This window comes from Pelobates fuscus, chromosome 9 (assembly GCF_036172605.1).
Source record: "Pelobates fuscus isolate aPelFus1 chromosome 9, aPelFus1.pri, whole genome shotgun sequence".
In the NCBI taxonomy this organism is placed as follows: Eukaryota; Metazoa; Chordata; class Amphibia; order Anura; family Pelobatidae; genus Pelobates; species Pelobates fuscus.
Genome location: NC_086325.1, coordinates 133502018 through 133528973, shown reverse-complemented (window position 1 = coordinate 133528973; position 26956 = coordinate 133502018). Strand labels below are relative to the sequence as shown.

General features: G+C 42.3%; 1 protein-coding gene across 2 annotated transcripts in view; it reads left to right on the top strand.

The window, feature by feature from the left end:
* FIBCD1 (fibrinogen C domain containing 1) overlaps positions 1-26518 on the top strand; it is a 123341-nt gene extending 96823 nt beyond the window's left edge. For both annotated transcript variants that reach the window (XM_063432446.1, XM_063432447.1), the window contains exons 6-8: positions 14835-14931; positions 21363-21542; positions 23830-26518. In XM_063432446.1, the coding sequence (XP_063288516.1) occupies positions 14835-14931; positions 21363-21542; positions 23830-24089 (537 nt within the window). In that variant the 3' untranslated portion in view covers positions 24090-26518. The remainder of the gene's footprint in view (positions 1-14834; positions 14932-21362; positions 21543-23829) is intronic.
* Positions 26519-26956: the final 438 nt, after the last annotated feature.

Below are 26956 nucleotides of genomic sequence, written 5' to 3'. Positions count from 1 at the left end.
CTTATCGTTATCCCGTCTTCTGTTATCCCTTGACCTCTGGCTATCCCATTTGACTACTCTAACGTGAGTCCGGCCATTCTAAGGTCCGGTATACGTTCTATAGTTAGGTTACACTCTGCGAGAAGGGGTCACTGTCGTGACAATAGTGAGATAAATTATTGGTTGTTTGGGTTAAGGTGGTCCTTGCTGTAGTGAGATAATGATTGGTTGTTTGGGTTAAGGTGGTCCTTGCTGTAATGGGATAATGATTGGTTGTTTGGGTTAAGGTGGTCCTTGCTGTAATGGGATAATGATTGGTTGTTTGGGTTAAGGTGGTCCTTGCTGTAATGGGATAATGCTTGGTTGTTTTGGTTAAGGTGGTCCTTGCTGTAATGGGATAATGATTTTTTTTTTGGGTTAAGGTGGTCCTTGCTGTAATAAGATATGGATATTTTGTTTGGGTTAAGGTAGCATTGCTGTAGTGATATAGAGTAGTTTTTAAGACTCTGTAGCATTTCTAGGTAGATAGATTTGGGTAAACCATTTTACAATAGTTTTCCTTATTACCTGGGTCTACATGGGGCATTGGGTCCCACTGGCCCAACAAATTTTAGGCAGTCCAAAAAAAGATTTGCAGTTGTTTAGGATAACTGTTGTTTCTCTGAGAGGAGGGAGGTAAGCTAAAATAATATGGTAAAACAAGTAGATAAACAGATTTCAGCCATTGTGTATGTCAAAACATTTGTAATTATTATTTATTTTTTTAAATCGGTGTCTAATTTTAGTGCTTCAATAGATGTCAGTACTGCAGAGCCTCTCCACCCTGATTGAGGGCTATATAGAGGAGCTTTCTTTCTAGCAACTAGGCATGACAAAAAAAGTTGGACAGATTTGAAATATCTCCTGTTTCAGCAGGTTTTGTATATGCCTAGTGTCCTTTAAGAAGGAATTTCAGGGAATACATAGTGTGTATATTGGATGATCTATGTGTGTCAGGAATGTTGCACGAATACGGTGCTATGTGTGCCTATAGCGCATCTAGTGTGTGTATAGACTATACTTAGTCTGTACATGGGATCTAATGTGTTTTAGGAATGTTGTGTGTAGGTGATGCATTGTGTGTTTATAAGGGATGTCACAGGCTTGCCTACAGAGATAAGGGGTGGAATCAAATCATGGAGGAGGAGTCTGCACCCCACTTCAACAGCCGCCAATGATTCAGAAACGTACTCTGTGAGTTGAATCACACAACACCAGGGGTCAAGTCCTGGGGAATAAAGTGTGGGAACTCACTCGAGTTCCACCCCCACCCCACCACCAAAAAAAACAAAAAACTTGTGTGCATATATAAACACGTACACACACACTCAGGTGCACACATACACTTACAGACACACACGTACACTCACAGACACACAAAGACACACACAAACACACACAGACACACACACACAAATTCACAGATAGACACACACACTCACAGACACACACATACACCCAGACACATACACACACACACTCCCAGACACATACACTCCCAGACACATACACACACACACACAAATACACATACATACACACACTCCCAGACACATACACACACACATACATACACTCACAGACACACACACTCCCAGACACATACACACACACATACATACACTCACAGACACACACACTCCCAGACACATACACACACTCCCAGACACATACACATACATTCACTCCCAGACACACTCACTCACAGACACACACACATACATACACTCACAGACACACACACTCACTCCCAGACACACACACACACATACACTCACAGACACACACACTCACTCCCAGACACACACTCCCAGACACACACACACTCCCAGACACACACATACACACACACACTCCCAGACACACACATACACACACACACACACACTCCCAGACACACACATAAACACACACACACACTCACAGACACACACATAAACACACACACACTCACAGACACACACATAAACACACACTCACAGACACACACACACTCACAGACACACACACTCCCAGACACATACACACACTCACAGACACACACTCCCAGACACATACACACACTCCCAGACACACACTCCCAGACACATACACACACTCCCAGACACACACTCCCAGACACATACACACACTCCCAGACACACACATATACACACACACACTCCCAGACACATACATACACTCCCAGACACACACATATACACACACACACTCCCAGACACATACATACACTCCCAGACACACACACACACACTCCCAGACACATACACACACACACACTCCCAGACACACACACTCCCAGACACACACACTCCCAGACACATACACACACACACATACACTCCCAGACACACACACTCCCAGACACATAACACACACATACATACACTCACAGACACACACACATACATCCACTCACAGACACACACACACATACACTCACAGACACACACACTCCCACATACACACACACATACATCCACTCACAGACACACACACACATACACTCACAGACACACACACTCCCACATACACACACTCACAGACACACACACTCCCAGACACACACACTCCCAGACACACACACTCCCAGACACATACACACATACACTCCCAGACACACACATATACACAAGAATTATTGCATATTTTTTTTAAAATTAAAAATGTCCACCCAGCCTCCCTACCTGGAGAGCTGGCGTGGACCTGTCCCTGGGGTCCAGTGGGGCTTCAGTGCGGCCGGCTCTTGTCTTGCTGTCAGACGCGGCGAGGGAGCTGTGTTCTCTCTGCTCCCTCTCGCCGCGCGGGCTGTCTACTGATGCCGGGAGCCGGAAATGACGTCATATTCCGGCTCCCAGCATCAGCAAACGGCGCGCAGCGAGAGGGAGCAGAGAGAACACAGCTCCCTCGCTGCGTCTGACAGCAAGACAAGAGCCGGCCGGGGGGGTCCTTCAGGTGGCCATTAGGCCACCTCTTGGGCCCCCCATGACAGGGGAAACACAGGGGCATTTGGGGGCGCCATTTTTTGCCGCCCCCTGAGTGCCTGCAGGACCACAAACGGGAACGGTGTTCATGCTCTAAAAAAAGTGCAGGAACGCCGTTCCCACGCATTCCTGCAGGACTCGAGCCCTGCACAACACGTCCTATAGTCTATCATACTTCTACACCTCCAGAATATGCTTCCTGTTTTGTGGAATGTCAGTATGGGATAAGTTATTTGGAAACAGACTATGGATACTTCCAACTGGGGATTTATTAACTTCTTACCTATGTCTAAACACCACTTGGAGCTTGAAAAAAGTCCTTCTTCAAAGCAGAGCAACTAAATAGCAAACCCAGAATTTGTTAACTTCCCCCCCCAAAAATATTGTATCTTCCATGTTTTAGAGTAGAGCTGTGTATGAAGAGGAAATATTTATTTTGTTAAAAATGTATAATTTTAGGTTGTCTTGTGCAAACTGGGATCTACCACCTGCTCCCAATCAGAACCTGTAGAAGCTTAATAATCAAGAGGAATTCAACAACAATAATACCCAAGCGTCATATTGTTTATTTAACATGAGCAGTTTGGAGAGAACGACGACGTGTCTGTAACAGACTGATATTAGACCTTCATTCATAAATAACTAAGCAGCAATCAAAACACTGCGCTCCTTGAAAACAAAAAACACTATTCATTTTAAACGGAAAAAAAAAACCCAACAACATTCAAACGTTGTGACAACTGCTTTATAAGGAAGTGGCAATTAAAAATAAATTGGAAAGTATCCTCTGTAATTGCAACTCGAAAACCACAGACACTTCTCACTTCTAAGAGAAACCAAGATAAGTAGAAAAGATTTGTAAATAGCACAGTAAAAACAAACAAAAAAAACAGATCTATATGGCTTTCTGTTCTGGCATGAGATTACAACTCCAATTAAGGTGGCGCAGCGTTGGCTAAGTGTAATGGGAGATGTAGTCACACCAAAGCTGAAAGGTCATTAGATGTAGTGCTCTTCTGAAGGTACGCACTACCTATTCCATTTATCTTTTGCCATTTTTTTACAATTTATATATATATATATATATATATATATATGTATATATATATTAGTTGTTTGGGTTAAGGTGGTCCTTGCTGTAGTGAGATAATGATTGGTTGTTTGGGTTAAGGTGATCCTTGCTGTAGTGACATAATGATTATATGTTTGGGTTAAGGTGGTCCTTGCTGTAGTGAGATAATGATTGGTTGTTTGGGTTAAGGTGATCATTGCTGTAGTGAGATAATAATTGGTTATTTGGGTTAAGGTTGTCCTTGCTGTAGTGAGATAATGATTGGTTGTTTGGGTTAAGGTGGTCCTTGCTGTATTATATATTTTTTGTTTTGTAAATCTTATTTTGATTGTAGTAGAGCAAGAAGGAAAGATGAGATACAGTTGAAGGCACGCAGGCCTCAATAAAGATGCATATGTTGTGAAAGAATTTATTTTGATTCCAAGGTTCAAGCTTATAGGTGTCATATTAGATATCCTATATTAAAATTGGCTAACTTGGACTCAGGAAAAGCTTAAAACGACACTTAAGACCATATATGTCTAGTTCCGGGAGCAGATAGCCCCCACCTTAGCTGTCTCTCCTAAATCAGTCTGTTCTTCCTCTTTCTCAGAACTTATGTTATATGTACATGACGTCCATCCCTAGGTCTTATCTGTACTCCTTTTTCATCCCTGTATGCTCCCTTCAATATAACAAAGATCACATTGGATCTATAACAATGTAAATAAGACACACAGATGCATCATGTACAGGTTCATAGGCAATTCTAATATTTGCATTTTAACTTAAGGGTTTTCAAAAACCACAGTGTAACTAGCGGAATGGTTTGCAAGCTACTATTTATCCCCTATATTGGCTGTCCGTATCTCCCCCCTGTTATTTTGTGTATTTTGCCTCGGTTATTTTGTGTGGTTCTTCTTTAGCCGTTCTTGAGACTTTATACGAATGGAATCCATTTGTCTCCCGAACAAGGACCACCCCTATGCCCCATTAGAACATTAACACCAACACCAATCACTTAAGTGCGAAACCGCAAGGACATCGGTACTTAATCGTCGAGTGCCTGGAACTATTTTTGGATAGACACTCGCGCGAACACTGGTAAACTGTCGACCACTGCCAGTTCCTGTTCCCGACCACCTACACGAACGACGTACGGGAGATATAAACTACCGAACAGGGGGAGCATTTGTACCTTGAAAGCGAGAGATTCCCTTGCATGGTTTTCACATGGGAGCCCCATGAACAGAGAACGGCTGAGACACATATTTCCCTGGAACTATTTTGGGCTAGCGTCTCGTGTCTGGCCAGTCAAAACTTCCACATGATTGCATTCCTGTTCTACCGAACCCATGTGAGTGATTCTTGGATAAGTTGGTCACTCAGATCGGGGCTATCAGGGATTTGTTGGGTGCCCAGGTATGGTTGGAGAACAAGATATTTTGTGCCTTATATTTTGAGATTATTATAAATTAGAGGAGTTTACTCAGGCAATTATCTCTCAGGCACAAGAATAATTGCCTGCATTTTCTGTATGTGAAACCCCTTGCATGGGATTGGGCATAAAGGCCGTGTATGTGTCAAACTTCAGTTATACCCCAGAGCTGAGTGTCGTCGTTGGGATGAGGAGGAAGATTCTTGGATTGCTTTAATTGTTCCAGAGTGTATTTTCATGTGATCAGCGGATGAGAGTCCCCTGCTAGGACTAGGGCTCTGCTACAGTAACAATATATATTATGTTATTGTGATATGGGGAGCATTCTCCAAAAGTCACCTCTGTCTGTACCTTCCTGCATTACTATAGGTAATCCAGTACTATGTGTATAATTCAATCCTTGCCTGTCACTTATTGTATAGGTAAAGCCTGTTAGAGAGGCAGCGTAGAGAGGAATAGTGTATAGGAGGACAGAGAAAGAATAAGCAAGGAGAGTTCCCGTACAGAGAGACCGAGCCTCCCGCGGGACCCCGTGTCCTGTAAAATTAATATATTTTATGTTAAGGATCAGAACCAGTGGACGCAACTTAAAAACTTTCAACTTGGAGACATTAAGTAAAATTGTAGATTATGCTAGCTTTAGTGTACCTATAATCTTAATTTTATTAATGACAGGAGGCGAGTATTTGCTTAAGTCTCTCTTTACTAGAACTCCACAGCAGCACAGAAAAAACAACCAATCAGAAAAAAGTTAGGTACTATAAAACTCCCCTCCCCATGCATCATTTCCTCTTTCAAGCTGCGACAAAACAGAATAAAAGGCAGAGAACATCATGGGGAAGAAACGAAGTCCTAGATACGATGAATATAACGATGTCCACCATCCGAGAGTAACCGTCAAGCTAGATAGTGTTGATGGACTGTAAACTGAAACGAGAGAAAAACAGAATCGAACAGGTTGATTATCCAATGAAATGTACTCAGAATAAACATGTAGGTACCCAATGTAGCAACCCAAATTAACCTTAATATGTAGATATCCCAACCCTACCTATGAAAAGAAACACAGACATAAGGAACAAGCGACAGGTATCAGAGACAACAAACAGAGTTGCATACATACCTGATAATCTAAACTATAACATTAAACAAGGGAGGGACAGGAATGGGTGGGAAATACTCGCCTCCTGTCATTAATAAAATTAAGATTATAGGTACACTAAAGCTAGCATAATCTACAATTTTATATCATGACAGGAGGCTTCGTATTTGCTGTTTCAACGCTCAATTCACCAATCCAACACTGTTTGTGTCGCTGGTATCTATTGCAGGGAATATCAGAGTAATCCTAATTGGACATTCCAAGTTCGATAATTGACAGTAGACGGATAAAAGAAAATGCCAGCCGACGAAGCATCTCAATTACGGAAAAAAGTACCATCCGCTGGTAAATCCATTGTATGTGGTTGCGACTTGTTCCCTAGCAGCCGGTCCATGAGCTGGCAAGCTGACCTATCAGCCACCTTCCTGTAGTTTTAATATCAAAGGTCAAGTTCGGACTTGGGGACGCGAGAAGAAACTGTCACCGTCTCAACTCATGATCCGTAAGGCGGTTCCTCCGATCGTGCCAGGGATATTCGGCGATGCGGTCTTGCAGGTAGATCTCCAATTTCAAGGAATGCGCCCAAGTCCACTACCAAAATCGTATTAGAAACCGAGGAGGAACTTTCGTTCTTTCCTGTCCTACCCGGTGATATGACTCATCCGAGAATAATTTCATAATGCAGGCAAGAGCGTGGCCAAACTAGCCGTATTCTAAGTGATTCCAAGATTCCCAATGGACTGTGTAAACCTCGGACGCAGTAGAGAAAGACTCCAAAGGACGTCCATTCAGGGTTCCGAACTGAACTTGTGTGGAAGGACGGTGGTCGACTATTCTGGGAATAGTGAATCCTGGAAACCTTAAAGGAAAGGGAAATGCCAAGCGGAACACAGATTTCCATCCAGCAATGCCCTCGTCAAAGAGTGAAAGATGTCTGTAGGAGTCGGGGCACACCAGGTACCTCCGTAAGGTCTCGTAGATCTCCTCGACGGTAGTTGAAAAAGGAGGTTAGCGCGAATCCAAAAAAAGACGGCTCCCGTGAGGGATTAATAGAGTATAGATGAAGGGTCCTCCATCTCCGAACCATGTTCACCAGGTATGCGCTCCGATGAGACGGGGCAGTCACGCCATCTTATCCCAAGATCGTAAAGACCGGGGAAGTCAAGACAACCGTGGATTCCTGATTTACCATGTGACCATACGTACTGTTCTACCTTCAGACCGGGTAATAGGCCTTCCTTAATCTTGTTACCCAAGCAAGGCAGTGCCTGTTTGCTCCATGAAGGTCTCCGTATCTCCTGACATCTTGACATGGGAGAAACTGTCTGCGCAGTTTGCTCGTAATGGTCTGGATATCCAAAACATAAAGCAAACTCTGTATTATATGGTGCAAAATACGCCAAAAACCTGCACTCTCAAAATACCGGAGGACCATCCGTTAGCGTACCATCTCCAGGAGTGTGTGTAATACCTCTGTTATACCTCTGAGTATTTCTCGCGTGTTTTACAGCGGTCCGGATCCAGTAGATCCACCACAGGAGATAGAATAGAGGGATCTAGTCTAAACATGTAATTTCTGCATGACCAGGCAGTCCTCTGGAACGAAGTCAGTAGCGTGGATGTCAGCTCTAATTGAATGCAGGAGGGACGCCCCTCTATGTAGTCATCAATGTCTTGCACAGGCACAAGCCTGTGTGATGAACAAAAGGCCGGTACTGTAGAGCGTCGGGTGTATAAGAGAGCCGCGCTCTCTACTACTGTGATCGCATACCGTGAGAGCGTCCGGCTGCTAGCCTGAGCGGGCCGCACCCGTTAGTAACCAACAGCAGAGCCTACATCCGAGACCGGTTCTCTCTATGAGAATGGGTCCACCCAATTTGTCCTCTGTATCCAGCCCAGTATCTGGTTGAGGGCGAGTGAGGGGCTGCGCCCTCTAATAACAAATCAGTATCCGGTTCCGTATGAGAGGGTTCACCCTCTGTTCCTGAAAATAAATATACTCAGATCGAGGTGATGGAGGGCCGCACCCTCCCGTGGTGCAAACTAGAGTCCCTAGAAGTCAGGGAGACCAAACTGTAGGGTGCACCAATTATAAGTGTCAGCATAAGGCTGAGGGCAATCTGGGAAAACAAGGGATGGAAGACTATCAACCGACTATCCGGATCCCGTGCGCGCGCGCGCGCGGGGTCCTGGTAGACCGTTGGTAGTCAGAGGAAAGCTGGAGACGTTCTCCGCAATCCACGAGTGCCCGGGAGGTCGGAGGAGGCCAAGTCAGGCCTCACGACGACCCGAGCGAATAGGAAAAGGAAGTCATGAAAAAACAAAAAAGCAACAATAAACCTAGATAAGAGAAAATACACCCATCCTATCTCGGATAGAATGTAAACGGCAGGCCGGAAGGTAAGAAAAGTAAATCCCACTGGACAGGGCCAGGAGCTAACCTAACGCAGGAAAAAACTAACGACCCTATAAGGACTCTGGGAGGCAGATACAGAGTAGCTGGTAAAGACAAGGAAAAAAACACCGCTTTCTCCTGTAGGAGTCTGAGTACCGGTCCCTGCCTGTGCGAAGTTCTCCTTGGAGATGTGCCGTCGCCGGTTTGGAGTAAACCGTGGATGTGTCCGGGGTCTTCATAAGAAACTTTGCCCTTCAGGCATGAGGTTTAGGGCCTTCACCCTTCCCACCATATTCAGATGGCCGTATACTGGTGTCCTCTTGAACACTATGGCAATGGTTTTTGCCTGGACACCTGCCTATCTCCATGTCACTGGTGCGTCCTGGGTTTCCTCAGTGATATTACCTCAGTCCTGCGGCCAAAAGGGGTTCGGTACCCATAGCGTAGGCCCGTCAGTAGGGCCTAGGCCCAGCAGGCCAAACGAATGGACACAGAAAGGATAGCCAAGCAAATAGTCACAGACATAGCCGGCCATTCAAGTAGGCACCGACATAGCAGGCTATTCGATGGGGCACAGACATAGCAGGCCGTTCTCATGGGCACAGGCATAGCAGGCCGTTCTCATGGGCACAGGCATAGCAGGCCGTTCTTATGGACACAGGCATAGCAGGCCGTTCTTATGGACACAGGCATAGCAGGCCATTCTTATGGGCACGGACATAGCAGGCCATTCTTATGGGCACAGACATAGCAGGCCATTCTTATGGGCACAGACATAGCAGGCCATTCTTATGGGCACAGACATAGCAGGCCAATCTTATGGGCACAGACATAGCAGGCCAATCTTATGGGCACGGACATAGCAGGCCAATCTTATGGGCACAGACATAGCAGGCCAATCTTATGGGCACAGACACAGCGGGCCGTTCTTATGGGCACAGACACAGCGGGCCGTTCTTATGGGCACAGACATAGCGGGCCGTTCTTATGGGCACAGACAAAGCAGTCCGTTCTTATGGGCACAGACAAAGCAGGCCGTTCTTATGGGCACAGACAAAGCAGGCCGTTCTTATGGGCACAGACAAAGCAGGCCAATCAATGGGGCACAGACATAGCAGGCCAATCAATGGGTTGTGTATTACCATAATATTAGTATTAACATGAATTTATATAGCGCCTTCCAATTCCGTAGCGCTTTACAGTGGGTATTGAATGAGTAACGGGGACCTCTGAGTTCGGGTAGAGGTTCCCAAAAATTGTAGATCCTCAGGGCATTTCGTGACCTAGGACCCTTAGACAATCAACCCTTTTAGACAGCGTAATGCTGTGTGAGTAACTTGAACCGGGACTGGCAGTCCCTATGTGCCCAGCAGTCCAATAGTAGTATTCCAGCTGAATTGGATAGAAGCGGAAGTATTCCAGTGACCATCATGTCCATAAATGTAAGGTACACTGAGCGCTACTGTCCATGAACTGTGGATAGGTATGCACATGCACACACGGATCTATTTGAATTATCTTAGCATATTATAGATTACCATCCTCATACCACGTGAAGGGTATTGTAATCACGGACACCCCAAGGAGTAGGGTTAAACAATAGCCAACACAATGACTCTCCCCAAGAACCTGATAAAATGTATGTTATCAGCGTAGACTCGTCTTCCATATCAGTTTGAGTCAGAGCCAGGTCTGTATCTTATATATACACGCCATGGGCAGAGAACTCATACCAGAGTAGTCCCCTCTGCGACCTCATAGCTGGGCCAGAAAAAATATACACTGAGAAGGACATGAATCCAAGAGCTAACTGGGAATGTACACACCCTGTACCGAGCCTGTATAACTGCGTTCGTATACACCTGTTACTTGCAGAAATCTGCGATATACCCTGACAGAACGCACGGTAGTCAGCGATACGCACTGTCCGCAAAATTATCAGCGATCTGAGATACACACTGTCAGCAAAACTCACATGTCAGTAGTAAAACTCACAGCAGTCTGTGATACACGCTGTCAGGAAAACTAAAACTCGAAGTACACTGTCAGAACAACTAAATCTGTGATCTACACTGTCAGAAAGCGCACAACGATCTGTGGTATATACTGTCAGTAAAACCTGCAGTAATCTGTGATACACACTGCAGTAATCTGTGATACACACCAATCTGTGGTATATACTGTCAGCATGATACACACTATCAGTAAGATTCACAGTAATCCAAAGAACCTATCAAGTGAGGCAAAGGATAGGAGCAGAAGAACAATAGATGAATAGTGTAAATAAATACTTCTAAAACCTATAATATATAAACACATAACCAGCTAGAACCATGGTACTTGGACATGGCCAAAACCAGTTGCCATAAAAGTATAAAAATGTGCTTACCCCTTATCTAAGTGGCGAACTGGCTCTGCATGCTGAGAGCCAGAATCCCAGCGTGGAAAAAAAAACCATGCGGTCCACCTACCGTGGGTGGAAGTAGGGGCCGCGAGCAAGTGCTGGTCGGGTGCACGTGGCTCCTGAAGGAGCCGGCCGTTGTGAGGCAGCCATGTGCGCGAGCAGGTCCGGCCGCCGGGTACTCGCGACCGATCGCGAGCAACCCCGCGCGGTGACAGGCTCACACCGGAGCTCGGGGAGTCAGAGGAGACAGCCAAACGGCTAGTCTCCTGACACCCTGAGCTAAAGCGCCCGCTGCCCGCGGAGGGCGTAGGAAAGAGGGGGGGAGGGGGGGGGGAACAAAAAAGGGGGGAGCGACCCTGGCAGCATCCCCAGAAACCCCGAGAAAAACCCCCACCAAAGGAAATCAGCCCCAAAGAAAACAGGGCCAACTAAACCAAAACAATAAGTTATTAAAGCATATTAAATAGAAACGAAACACAACATGATAACTAAGTAAAATGCATAAGCCATAAAACTGATAACTACATATAATAAAAATAATATATAAAATAAATATATAGCCTATAAACTAAATAAGAGCAAATAATATATGTGTACATAATATGACAACAAAAGAAGGTATATAATATATAAAATAAACAAATAAAGTAACTATAAGCAGAAATATAAATCCTAATAAATCACAATAAATCCCAAAGCCACCCACTATAAGCAGGAGGCAGTGGTACTCTGACCTGTACTGTCTGCAGAGCAGCAAAGAAAGAGGAAATGATGCATGGGGAGGGGAGTTTTATAGTACCTAACTTTTTTCTGATTGGTTGTTTTTTCTGTGCTGCTGTGGAGTTCTAGTAAAGAGAGACTTAAGCAAATACGAAGCCTCCTGTCATGTTATAAAATTGACATTCTGGGGCAAACGGCTACATGTAGTACCAATAGGTAATGCATTCCATTGGTTTCCATTGTCATTGCTTGACTGCAGCGTTTCCCACGTATGAATGGGCAATCAGTAAGTGTAAGTTGGAAATAAAATACCAAAAAAGTGAGAGGCGCTTAATATGTTCTATTAAAGTACAAATTATTTGATTAGCTACATGCACTATAAAACACTGCAGGTGTCCACAAAAGCAAAACAATCTTAAAATCCCAATAAAGTGATGCACTCAAAATACATAGAAACTGCAAATGTTCACATGTGCACATTTAGAACACAGATATAGTGCAAATGGTTTTCTAACTAAACATTAAATTCTCTTATTTTCTCTTATTGGTAAAACACATTTGCCCCTTCTGCATTGCTCTATTTTTAATCTAAGTGTAACAGAAACTCTGCCTTACTTACTCACCACCTACTCCTGTGTTCTTCTTGCCAATAACATGCCAGTAGAGAAAATAGACTTTTATTTCCTGATCATAGGGTGTACTCATTGCAGCCTTAACCAATTAACCATATGTGCTTGTTTGATCAATCAGTTGCTGGCATTCTGTGCCGTGTGTTCCATGGGCAGTTAAGTGCTGTCAGAGAAGCCCCACCCCCGAGCTTCCTGCACTGGCCATCCTTGTTGGGTGAAATGATGTACATGCAGTCAACATAAGTTAGAGCCAAGTTTTATACTCAAAGCAGCCACGGGCCACCAAACAGAACAGAATCAAAGATTGTGTTGGTAGGACATATAGACTGTAAGCTCGTTTGAGCAGGGTTCTCTTCAACCTATCGTTCCTGTAAGTGTTCTTGTAATTGTCCTATTTATAGTTAAATACCCCCTCTCATAATATTGTAAAGCGCTATGGAATCTGTTGGCGCTATATAAATGGCGATAATAATAATAATAATGAGTGCAACTAAATGGGATTAGCATTTGTCACCCAGGACTTAAATAAAAAATAGCATTGGAAAAATGCTTTCACTACTGAAAAAAAAGCATGAAGTCACCCAGTACGATATAGATTTTCCCATGTGGTGCGCATATACATGCAGGGTATATGACAAAAAAGTAGCACAGATGTGGTACAAGATAATAGGGGAGAAGGGAACCCAGAACATGATTTTATTAGAACTTTGCAGATTAATTGCCCTACAATGAGCCAGTTTCAAAGGATCCAACACGCTATATGAATAGTCATTGCTCAGTCACATGACAGGAATACCCTTCTGTTCCAATAGGAACTAAAACCATTCTGAAAACACTTTGTAGGATGCTAGATATGTACCCAACTTGGCAGTTAGCCAGCATGCTTGTACATGTTCAAATCACTGCAGAAAGACTCTCAAAATGCAAGGAATAGAAAGCAATGGTGGAACCGCAAGTTTGTCGTTGGCAGACAATGGTGGGGATTAGGACTGTTGTGCTGAATCTAGGACAACTGTAAAGTGCGAAAAAGACATTTCACTTATCTGGGGGTAGGGGGATGTCAACTTGAATTTACATACATTTTTAAACAAACATGAAGTGTAAATGGTAACGGGTACAGAAGAAAAAGTGGGGTAGGAGTGTAAGGCAGATGCATTTTTAGGAGGAGATGATGATTGGCCAGGACGGCATTTGACTCCCTGCCCTGCCTCCATGGCTGAGATCAGAGCTGACGATCTCAGCCAATCCAATGCTTTCCTAGGAGAAAACATTGTGATTGTCTGAGATCGTCAATTCTGACTATGTCAGCGATGGAGGCGGATCGGGGCAGAAGCCAGCACCAATGAACTTGTGCAGCGCTGTAAGTAAGGTACATTTTCTAGTTATTTAATGGGGTAAGGGGGGATCAGCATGGTTTTTAACACTATAGTGTTACTTTTATCAAGGAAATGGATTTGGGACATTTGGAAGGCATGAAAGATGCATGCCGTTTTATACTTTTCAGGTAACAGTTGTATTGCAATTTTTGCTTACATCAGAGAACCAAAAGTTATAATAAATCTTTGGGGGAAGATCTAGAAAAGTGGTGCAAAACCATTACTGCTGTTAACACTGGGTTCCATGGTGACATACCCACTTTTTAGAACTGATTACAGGTTTTGCTCTGGATGTCACATTGAAAAGAATTATAACCTAATGCTACATTTAGTTAGTTAAAAAGTGTCGTATTTAGCACAGTAAGCAAAACACGTCTTTAATCTCAGCGGTCCAATATTTCTTTACACCATCACTACATTATGCTTAGTAAGAGGCAGACTAATGGACAAACATTTTAAAAATGATAAAAATTGCACCTATGCTTACATATCTCATTGATTTGTCAGAAACAAGTGTATTTAGAAATTGGCCAATTACAAGATGTTATAATGTGGAATTAATTTATGTTCCGTAAGGGAAGCATAAACTGGTTACTAAACTGCGCTAGGTGCCGTGGGTTCTGCATCTTAATGTTGCACAATCCTGCTGCAAACTGCACACAGAGGATAGATCAGAATTTATTTGTTTACACAATGATAGTTTCATTTCTGTTTCAGGTGTTTCAGCGGAGAGAGGATGGCTCTGTGAATTTTTTTCGGGGATGGGAGCAATACAGGGACGGCTTTGGAAAGTTAACAGGAGAACACTGGCTAGGTAAGTGACCGAGATCTGAAACACAAAAGAACATGGTGAATGGTGCGATGAGTACCGTAAATTATAAAAGCTGTGTACGTAAAATGGAGAGATGTACTAACCAGTTGCAATAAAAACTAAATTGGAATTGTAAACTGCATGCAGACAAGAATTGCGGTATTTCATCATATCATCCTATTTTTTATATTTGTATTTTAACAGGCAAAAAATAAAATAACTAACAGGGCTATTTACTAATGCGAGAATTCAAAGTGAATTTCAAATTTAAGACCACAGTAGATGAAATGAAAGTATAGCTTAGAGTATTTTTCCAGTTCAGCTATTTTGACCCTAAATTTGAAATTTACTTTGAATTCACCTTGAATTCTTACGTTAGTGAATAATCCTGGAACTGCTCCCTTGTAGTAAATATATTTGTACAATGAAATGCAATAACTACTCCATTAGATTGAAGGAACACTCCAAGTACCTTGGCGCCTACCAAGAGTAGAGTTTTTATACATTTAACTTGATGCTCATCCGTATTATAAGTTATGGTTGCAAGTATGTGTAAGGCATCACCAAATAAATCTTTAGTTTTGGTAAAGAGATATAGGTATTGTAGCAGAGCTACCTGTACCTCCGCCAAAGGACTGCTTCCTAGCTGGAACAGGGGACAAACTGCAGCACTTCTGCTCACTGTCGCCATGGCTTGCCTGGGGCCCTGGAACCAATCCTTCCTGGAGCCGAATGGGGAAATAGCTCTAGTCCTTACAAGGACTTTCCCCATTGAATCCCCTGAAAGCTGGTACAGCAGACACAGGAGTAAATCTTATTTTCCTCCAATAACAGGGCAACACACAGTTTTGGAGTGTAAGCTGGAATCGATTTTAATGGTGCCACAATTGGCAAGTCCCCAAGCAAGGTGTACTCCCACATGGACCTTGTTGGAGACAGGGACACAAACTTCCAAACCAATAACAACACATTTACAATGTAAGGCACTCCCACACAAGGCAAACAATCCCTTACCTCTGCTTGGGAGATAATTGGGTTAATGCAGTATCTGATCCAATTATCTCCAGGCAGAAAAACACATTTCTAAAAAAGTCCCCAAAGTACCCCAAAACACATAATATCCCCACAAATACAATTACACCCTGATTTGGGTGACCAACATATCCAAAAATCATCCAGAGGAGTTCCGGGGTTCACAAATTCCATCAAAGTCATTTATTTGACCGACCACAAGCATGGCCCCATGCCCAAAACCGTTCCAGAGAATCAGGGCTTCTGGTCGGTCTAGTTCGGTAGTTTGAAAACGAACAAACTACCGAACAGAGTCAATAGTCTTACCCTGGAGCTTGTTCCCTTCATCCAGACAAATGATACCACCGAATAGTGCTCTTCTAACTTGTATAAAAGGCGAACGCAGGCGATGATGGAAGTCCAGCGTTGTTCGGGAGTTTCTGTAGCCGATTTTAGTTCCAGGAGATTCATGCCCAAACACCGCTGCCTGCATTCATGCGAACAAGATGGCCGCCACCTCGTGGTTGCTTATAGGAAGTGTGGCCACCCAGACGAACAATTAGAACACTGCGGTGAGAAACGTTCCAAGTTGTTAATACGTGTTAACAAGCTCCAGGGTGGTCTCTGTTTGTGCGGTTGTTCGGTAAACAAACCATATAATCCCATATAAAAAATGCACGAACAGACACTTTTACATTATTTTCCACAGGGTCCATAGTCTGTGGGTAGGAGGCTGGCAAGCAGGCTCCTCCAGGAGCTCCTGGCAAATTCGGGTAAAAAGGGGAGTTTGCGCGTTATTTTCCCCCTCCCGGTGAGACTATCCAGATCCCAGACCTCCAATTGGTCTGGGTCTGTGATAGTCTGGTGGCCTTTCCCAATAGGCATAGTTGTCCAGACAGCCTTCTGCCACCAGTGCCCATTTGTAGCTCCAGTGTCCTGCGGGGAAACAACCTAGATGCACTCCACCCTGGTTGGATAAAGTTGTCACTGGGGACGGCGGATGCAGTTTCCCTCATCCGTGCCTGTTGGGCAGAGGCCAGCTGCGCTATGCCCCATAGCCAGTGGTTCAGCTTGGTTGGTTGGTGGGTGGGTCGTCAGGCCCCAGAACAAAGGGGTAGGTAGGGCACAGGCCAACAGCGCTCTGTCCTGATGCCAGCTCTGCTGCTGGAAGGAGGTCAATAGAGGCCGTAGTTCCCTATCCTGCACCTGGACCATGGTTGGGATTGGGCATTTGGAGATCAGGGTAGGCTGCCCAGGATCCCTGTAGGGCTGGTGCTGAGACCTCAGTCCCATCTCCACCATCCATGCTAGGGGGCTTGTCCCTGGATGACAGCCCCAGCTGCTGGGGAGTGGGACCGACCGTCTCCACTCCCTTATACACAAACTGCCGCTGGGGGTAGAGACCGACCGTCTCCTCTCCCAATAATACACTCTGCCACTGGGAAGGAAGGACGGCACACTCCACACCCTGTACTGCACACGGCCGCTGGGGAGTTAGACCGATTGTCTCCACTCCCTGTAGGATACACTGCCGCTGGGGAGTGAGACCGGTTGTCTCCACTCCCTGTAACACACTCTGCCGCTGGGGAGGAAAGACGACACACTCCGCTCCCTTTACTGCACACTGCCGCTGGGGAGTGAGACCGATTGTCTCCACTCCCTGTAGGATCCACTGCCGCTGGGGAGTGAGACCGATTGTCTCCACTCCCTGTAGGATCCACTGCCGCTGGGGAATGAGATCAGTTGTCTCCACTCCCTGTAACACACTCTGCCGCTGGGGAGGAAGGACAACACACTCCGCTCCCTGTACTGCACACTGCTGCTGGGGAGAGAGGATGCTGCGCTCTCCTCCTGGGAAGTTTATGAGCTCCATCACTTCAGAGACTGGCGGCGTTATCCGGCTAATTAGGCGAGAATAGTCCTGCTCGAGCTCCCACTCCAGGTTAGCCAGAAAAGTCAGTACCAGTTGGCCCGCTATCTCCGTAAGGCCCAAGCTGTCTTCCCGCTCATCTTGTATGCACCAGAAGCGGGAACTGTCTGGGTCTCCTAATGCCATACCATCTTCAAAAACCTCCCACAAAAGACCAGGGCCATTATAGTCCTCTCCCTCGATGCATTGGAGATTGACCTGCCCTGGGTAGATAAAGAATGCATGCCACTGCAAGGCCAGGTATGATTCATCCAACCATACTTCAGTCATGACAAGCCTCTCCAGTTCTCTAACCCATTCCTCTGAGGTCTGGTCTGCTAGGAATGGCATCCGCAGCTCCAGCTACTTGGCGTTGGTTGGTGGTCGGGAGTTCCTCGCTCCGGAAGAGTCGAATTTCATTGAGGTCCTCCTTCCAGAGGTCCACTCTGTCTCTCTTTTCTCCGGGATAGGGTACTCCATACTGCGCAGCACATCCTGAAGTCACTGCTGGAGTCTGGCGTCGAAGAGGGATAATGCCCGACAGTACGTGCCTTCCATCTCTGAAGTAGTGCTGCTTTTCCCAAGGCTAGGAAGCCATCCCATTGCTGCCACCAAATTCCAGCTAGGAAGTGTTCCTTGGGGGAGGTGCCCAGTCGGGGTGCCAGGTGATCCGTCGTAGGGATATTCACCAGTGTGTGTACTGTTAAAGATGCAAAGGGATTTTCCAATTTTAGGCAAAATCAGTCAGCCGTGTTTCCAATTCGGCCATTTTGGCCTACCATTTGACAATCACTTTGAATTTAAGTTGAATTACCATCAATTCACATTTGGCAAAAGTCTCTGAAAACAGACTATGAGGATTATACAGAGTTCTAGAATTTCCTGACTGTTGAGAATTTTGGAAGTGTAGGAGAAGATGCTTGGTATACTGCTTGTAAGATTGTAATGTAATATCAGTATAATAGTTATTTCTAAAAAGCATTTGCTTAACAGCAATGCATAATTCAGCGGTATCCTTCCTTTAACTATGCCATATCATGCACAGTGGCCTTGCTGTGTTAAATAGTTAACCCCACTCTGGGGTAATGAAAATTTCACCTAAGGTAAAGGGTGAGTGAGGCTGCTCTGCTGGTTGCTGATCTGCGGGTTCAGTGATATGTTTGCCAATCATAGAGCACCCTGCGACAGAATCTTAATTGAAATCAGCCGACAGTAGGACAGAGTCTGCAGGATCACAGGATTGCCATGATTTGCATTCTGCATTCTGCTGATCTTATTTAAATGATGAAAGAAGTGTCCGAACCTGTGAGTTCTTCCCAGAGGACAGTAAAATGGAAGAGTTCTGCTATCAGTTACAAAGAAGTAATATATTAGTGCGGTAGATCCGTTTTAAGGCTTGCCGCAGGGAGATAATTTGTATCTTGTCAATGCAGAGGGCACCTGTGTTTATCAGACCTCAGTAACTGGTAACACCCGGCGGTTTGTTTGTTCATTGGTGGATTGGTGCAATGTGGATTGTAGTTGGATATAAACTTAAATATATGCCTTTTGGTGTACCTGAGAATGTGTTACTTTCATAGAAGTTTTATAGCTCTCTGCTGGGTCTTTGTGGAATAAATTATCAGTCATCAACAATTACCAATCACTCCCAGCTCCGGCACATTGAATCTCCTCCCGCTAGGTGCTTTGTACCTCTTTCCTTTACTCTGTGAAATGGAGAGGTTCACGTGGGTGCCCCTGAGCAGAGTTTCCCATGATATCAATGTTATTTTTAAAAACAATTTCATTAATATTTTTATTGATCATCCAAAAGGTTACACAACATTGTGAATACTTCAATTGTTTACATTTTTCAGATAATTTCCTTAGTGGTTGCAACGGTAGTTTACATACATTACTATACATAACGGCTCTGTGACTGGTACATAATAAAACAGTGAGTCACATAGCATATCTTCGTATGTAAGGAGGAGTTTGTTTGTGAAAAATTTAAATTTACAAAATCATGTGGGTTTGTCCAGTTATCTTTCCCACCTAGGTTGTGTTTGTATTAGCTCATCATATAGGGGGCCCAGTATCAATTTGTATAGACACATTTTAAAGAGGGTATAGGTCAAAACATTGGACTACAAACCCCAGGGCACATGTTTTGTGTCTCAGGCAGAAAGTCGATGGACATTCAGCTGTTGATTGTCTACAGCTCCCATCATTCAATTCCTTTGAGCTTATAGTGTACATCAATCAATAGAAAAAGTAAGGTGATAGTGCACACTTTATTATTTTTACCTTTTTGCTTAAATAATCACAAGTAGGTCTCTTTAGTTCACAAATAGACCCTATATGGTAGAGATCTAAAAGATACCATTGTGTAAATTGTACGCACAATGATGCAATAGAACAGTAAATTGGAAAAAAAAAATCACAATTTACAGAGCCATTTTAATGTGTGGCTCTAAACAATAGATGTATTTAATCCACATACAGGGATCTCTGGATACTGTGATGACTTCTCTGGAGCAAGAAGATGATGTTGCTATCAAGTAAAATCTGAAACAAAAAAAAAATAAAGTGTAAAATAGACCAAATTACAATATATCCTTTAAAAGGATATAACAAAGCACGATGCGTTTCAACCCTATGAGATCTTCCTCAGGTGCATCATAACATACAATGGTTCCTAGCTGTATATAAACCCCCAAAATAGGAACAATACAAAACAGGTGAAACAAGTATTACATCACTTCCATGTCCAAATATGATTCGGACCGGATGTAAACCGCCACCCCTAAGATGGCGATATTTCTGTTTTTTTATGTCCAAACAGTATCTATATGCCACCTTCCAGGTACATGTTCATGCTCTGAGTACGCAGACAATTTCTTTAAATGATAATGGTTGTGAAATATTTATATTGTGGACTATACCCACTATATATGATGTTTTTTTGTTGTTTTTTTTTTTTTTAAGCATCCACAGTTTAAGAGGAACCTTGAGAATGTCATATATATAGAGTATATGGGTGTCAGTATGTATGTTTGTCATTATACTGGTGCACTAAAACTACTGACTTGACAACAGCTAACTAGATCAGTCAATTCAAGAAACGCAACATTTATTATGGAATTTATTATGGCATTAGTGACCGATATAATGACTGTTGTGGTAAAAAGTTGTGGTTACATTTATTAAAACCGGGAACATGAAGAATTCACATTCCCAGTGATGCCCCCTTCTCAGAGAAAAGCCTTGAAGGTATGACTACCAGCTGTCAGACAAGAGGACAGAGCTCTTTAATCAGAAACTTTCAGTCTAGATCAGGCTGCCTGGTATAATGAAAATCCAAATCCTTAACCCAACCATAAAAGGTAAAAATAAACTCGAAAGAAAAATAACAAAGGGAAATGAATGGGCACCAGGTCTCCCTGTTCTGTAAAGGGCATTTATCCAGAATTTAGTTTGTGTGAAGGACATTTGCCAATGTTTAAGTTAATTCATTCTGTTCTTAATACCCCAGGCCTGCAGCGGATTCACTTCATAACCATGCAAGCTCATTATCAGCTCCGCATTGAGCTGGAGGACTTCGATAACGCCACAGCCTATGCTCAGTATAACACTTTTGGTGTTGGATTGTTTTCTGTGAATCCAGAAGAAGATGGCTACCCTCTCACCGTATCAGATTACACAGGAACCGCAGGTAAGTTCATAAACAGGGCTAGTCACCAAACCTGGTGTGGTCAGGACTCGCAAATGTCAGGCCAAAATGGAGACATTTCTCAATTTTGATCTGAATTTTAAATAAATTTGTCAGTTCTCCACATTTCTGGGCTTAATGAATAGTGTCTGTTTGGAGTCTCAGATAGGAACATTTCTACAGCAATTGTACAGCTAGAATTTACACTGTTATGGGTCATAGGGGTCAGTAATCGAAACAAAAAGCCATGTGGTTTTCCCTTTCCATGCTTTGTAAAACACTTTTGTGACTAAATACAGCAATGTTCGTAATTCATCATTATATTTGAAGGCCCAAACCCTGCCCAACACCAAGTCTTTATTCTCTTTCAACATTTGTATGTTATTCATATTTAATTAATTCTAACCTGTAGTCACATGACACATTGAAGAGTACGTATGTCCTTGTTACCATAGCATCAGATAAAGCTTGTTAAAATATAAATTGAAAGGTTGGCATATTGCTTAGAAATAACTTTCAATTATTTTTTGGTCTTGGTAAGCCAATCTGTAATTCTTTAGCTTTTGTGAATCTGGATTTCTCTGATGCTGTACGAGCTTTTAGTCATGAAAATGTTGTTCCATCAAAAATCAGATCTACTGAAGTGTGCACACTTAAACAATGAGGTGAAATATGCTCGACACTTATGTGAAGGATCCCCTTAACCCTCACAACCACATATAACTATATACAAGAAGATAGAAGTGGGGCTTCAGAGTACCTGGTTATAACATGAATGCACTTGGTTACAATCTTAAACAGAGATCTGTAAATAATATAACACAAATATAGTGCAGATGGTCTGTACAATTTCAATATAAATAAGGAAGTGATAATTCACAACTCACGGGTTTTAGAGCCAATTGGTCACCTGGCTCTAGTATATAATGCTTCAGGATCTTTTAAGGGAGATCCACTACCCCCTTGTACCTCCTTCTGGTCTCCTCCACCTTCAGATTCTTAGGCACTTCCGGGTCATGTGATCAATATACGAACGGAACGTGCGCTCCACCTGACGGAATGTGTGTTCAACCGAGGTCACTTCCGGGTTCACAGATGCCGGCAAATTCACAATTAAAGCGATATATAAGATGGAAAGAACGCCATACAAACTACACAGCCAACTGAGGAAGCCAGTAAATGGTGAAACGCGTTTTGGACATTTTGGACATTGGGCTTATTTTGGATTTTATACTATACTAGTATTTTTGATCAAATTGATCATTTTTATTTTTTCATCTTCAATAAAAGTGTATCCTTTTTCTACTGGAGTTTCCTGTCCATTCTTACCTAAGAAACTGAAGGTGGAGGAGACCAGAGGGAGGTACAAGGGGGTAGTGGATCTCCCTTAAAATATCCTGAAGCATTATATACTAGAGCCAGGTGACCAATTGGCTCTAAAACCCGTGAGTTGTGAATTATCACTTCCTTATTTATATGGAAATTGAACAGACCATCTGCACTATATTTGTGTTATATATTATTTACAGATCTCTGTTTAAGATTGTAACCAAGTGCATTCATGTTATAACCAGGTACTCTGAAGCTCCACTTATATCTTCTTGTATATAAAAATCAGTTCTACCTCTTGGTAACGTTTTTTTATGTTACAATAGCATATACTAAACGTACAACAGAAGTATACTATTTATCAGCCAACAAAATTAGAGAGCAGAGTAAGTGATGAGAACCGCACTCAGTCCCAACGGCCAAGGGTGCTCCAGAGCAGGGCCAGCAATCCCAGTACAATAATCCAAGAAGAAAAAACTCACAGGCACTCCAACTTCAAGCCGCAGGCAGATTTATTATGACAGAATGCAACGCAACGTTTCGACCGGAAAGGTCTTTTTCAAGACCTTTCCGGTCTCAACGTTGCGTTGCATTCTGTCATAATAAATCTGCCTGCGGCTTGAAGTTGGAGTGCCTGTGAGTTTTTTCTTCTAACAAAATTAGAGAGACATATTTGGTTTTTGAAATGTACTGATCCACTCATCCCTAACGATGGTATCATAGCACTTCTCTATTATTGCCTAAGTTTTAATGGCAACCGTGTTTGACCACACAGTAGTCCACATTGCCCCGATACCCTAATGGGCTCATCAGTGCTCAAGCCTGATTGTCTTTAAAATTAGTCTTGGTAGCGAAGGTCATAAATTAACTTCATTATCACTTATCTAAAGGCATATTGTCAGCACAAGTATGTTAAACCGTTGTAGATGGTCATGTAATAAATGCAACTCCTGTCTGGCAGGTGATTCTCTTGGAAAACACAGTGGTATGAAGTTCACAACAAAAGACATGGACAACGACCATTCAGAGAATAACTGTGCCAGCTTCTACCATGGGGCATGGTGGTATCGCAACTGCCACACGTCCAATCTGAATGGACAATACCTGCGCGGCCACCACGCCTCCTATGCTGATGGTATTGAGTGGTCCTCTTGGACAGGTTGGCAGTACTCCCTCAAATTTACAGAGATGAAGGTACGTCCCCTTCGAGAAGAGAAGTGATCTCTTCCACATCTCTCTCTCTCAATCAGGAGTATCGAGGGAAATTGCTGAAATCCATACATTTAATATGGTAGCCAGGGTCAGAAACTATTGGTTGCTGTTAGCCATGCAATTCAAGGCTTTCCGGACCATACAAGTTACTTTTTCCATACCCTACTATTGTATTTAAAAATTATTGGACCTGTTACCTTAAAGCATCACTGGATACAGGAACATGGTTTAACATCAAGAATGGAAAAGATTGATACACCATTTGGTCAAGAGAAGACAATTACAAGATTGCCATATCTTCATTTTATCTTTGATCTGCCAGTGGCAGAAACTGAGCTGGTCAATATCTAAAATGATTTGTAGAATCAAATAAGATACCCTGGACTATACTGAAGACAAACTATATATTTAATGTCGTAGGTCCAAAGCATAAATATGGTGTCATTAGTCACCTGTTTTCAGGCCAGCAGCATAGTGCCTTGCTGTGTGTCGCTGGAACCTTTTCTAATGTGACAAGTGATTGAGACTTAGCTTGGGCTTGGACTTTAATATTTTCTCTACACTCCATAGATTCACATTGGTGTTTACAATGCAGTATTTGTTTTATCGTTCTTTTGCACACACTGCACCCACCCTCCCTGGTTTGGTTTGCATTTGAAAGTTGATGGTGAAAAATATGTTCCGTAAAATTCTTAGCATTGTCAGCAGTTTATTTGACATTGGTCTATTATACAGCACTTATTTACGGGGAGAAAATCTTCAGCACCAGACCCAGGCCAGCCTAGTCAGACTTAGAACATGTTCTTTGTAGACTGATCGAAGGAGCAGGTAACTCTGCAACATCACTGACAAGGCAACTATGGGCAAAGAATAGTTGCAACATCACCCCAGGCAACTATGGGCAAAGAAGAAATGAAAAACAAATTGGAAATAGAACCGTGGCTGGCCAGTAGAGACGTGACTTAATTTCCTGGATCCTAAATTTGGATTTGTAGATGGCTTTTATGTTTTATAGATTATTTGTTTATTTTTTTGGACACAAGATTACATATTGTGGTTTGATGTGAAGACCAAATTCTATATAATATTTTGTAGCAAATGGAGCAACTCTGAGATCCTACTATGGAGAATAAGATTAGAGAAGGAAAGTCTGCTTTAGGAAATAGTTGGGTACTGCAGAGCATAAATCCAGTTACGGCCTATGGGGCAAGTCGTGACATGTTTATGGGAGCATTGACTTTGTCAGAAAGTTGTATGTAATATAATGTCATCGAGGAGACGTTTCGATAGAAAAAAGCAAACATTTGTAACAAGCAATTGTTAAATTCCTAAGGTTCTCTTTAGAGCTCATTCTCGGAAAAGGGTAATATTTTACGTATTTATAATTTACAATGTCATATATTTTGCAGCAAGTGAAGTTTACTAGATGGAATTGAACACAAGACATCATACCTTTTCCTACAAGTTTAACTTAGTAATTCTTGATGGCCATTTCGCACAGAAACATATAATCTGCACACTCCCAAGTACCAAAGAAAGTATACATTACACTACCATGCTGGCACTAAGCATCCTACCACTTATCAGGATGTTTATAAATCTTACAAGCTCTTAAATGAAAACTACAACCAAATTTCTCCAATAGTAACGTTAAGTTTGTAATGTATATAAAAAAATTCCATATTTTTTTCTGTTTGATTATGCATGTATCCTTCAGTCATTGAGACAGTGTAAGTTTTTGCGGTCTATACTTCCTGTGTTTTATAGCTGCCCCCTTCTCAGGAAGTGAACTAAAGGATTAAGAGAGATAGAACATTGCTTCCCACAGCTTTGTGTAAAACAGAATTGTGATACTTTTGAGAATATTAAAAATCATAAATATAAATACATTTATTTTTTTATTTTACCATTGTTATACTGCTACTCTCACTTTGTATCTGTCATTTTTTCATCTTCTTTAGGGATGGTCATTTTTTTTGTCATCGGTCATATACATCTCTTATACAGGCAGTAGGTCACTTGAAACTTTATGCTTGATCCACCTCATTCTGGAGTATTAAAATCTCATTAATTGCAAGTTTTTGGAGACAAAACAGTAGAGATATTCTACAAAAAATGTGTAAAAAAAATAATAAAAAATAAAATAAAAAAAGATATGTACGTTTTGGGGAAAGTGATAACTTTTTTTTAAGTATCCCTGGACAATCTTTATTTAGCATAATAATTATATAATATAAAATGATTTAACTAGATAAAGTAGAGTTGGTTTACACTAGTTTTCAAGCATGTCCCAGAGTATTATTATGTTCTTATTACCCAATTCAATTATGGAAAATTTTTAGTAACCTCGGAAGAGTGAAAAGATGAGTGTAATTAATAAAATTCTTTATCAAAACCTTGCAATATATGTTTTTTTTTTTTAAGTCTTGCAAAATGCACCCCGTTTTAAAGTTATTGCTAAAGTAAACTTCTTTATGTTATGGTCCTCCTTAGTGAGTTAGCGAATTAAGGCTTCAATTTAATATTGTGGATACACATTTCAAATGATTTAATATTTTTGGTTAAACTTTTAAAATAATATTTTTTCTAAATATTAAAAATATATATATAAATATTTCCAAAAATATTACAAATTTTATTTTTTTCATAATATTAATTTGTTTTAAAAGTTTATACAAAAATATGAGATAATTTAAAAAGTTTATCCAACAATATTAAACTGAGGCCTTGATGTAACGATTGCAGAGGTGTATTTTAGGCTCAGTTTTGTAAATTGGTTTTAATAAACAGATGTTTCTTAGTTATAAAAATAACTCTGTTAGTGAATATGTAACTTGGTTCCCCTTTATAAACCTTTCCTTTGTCAAACATTAAAG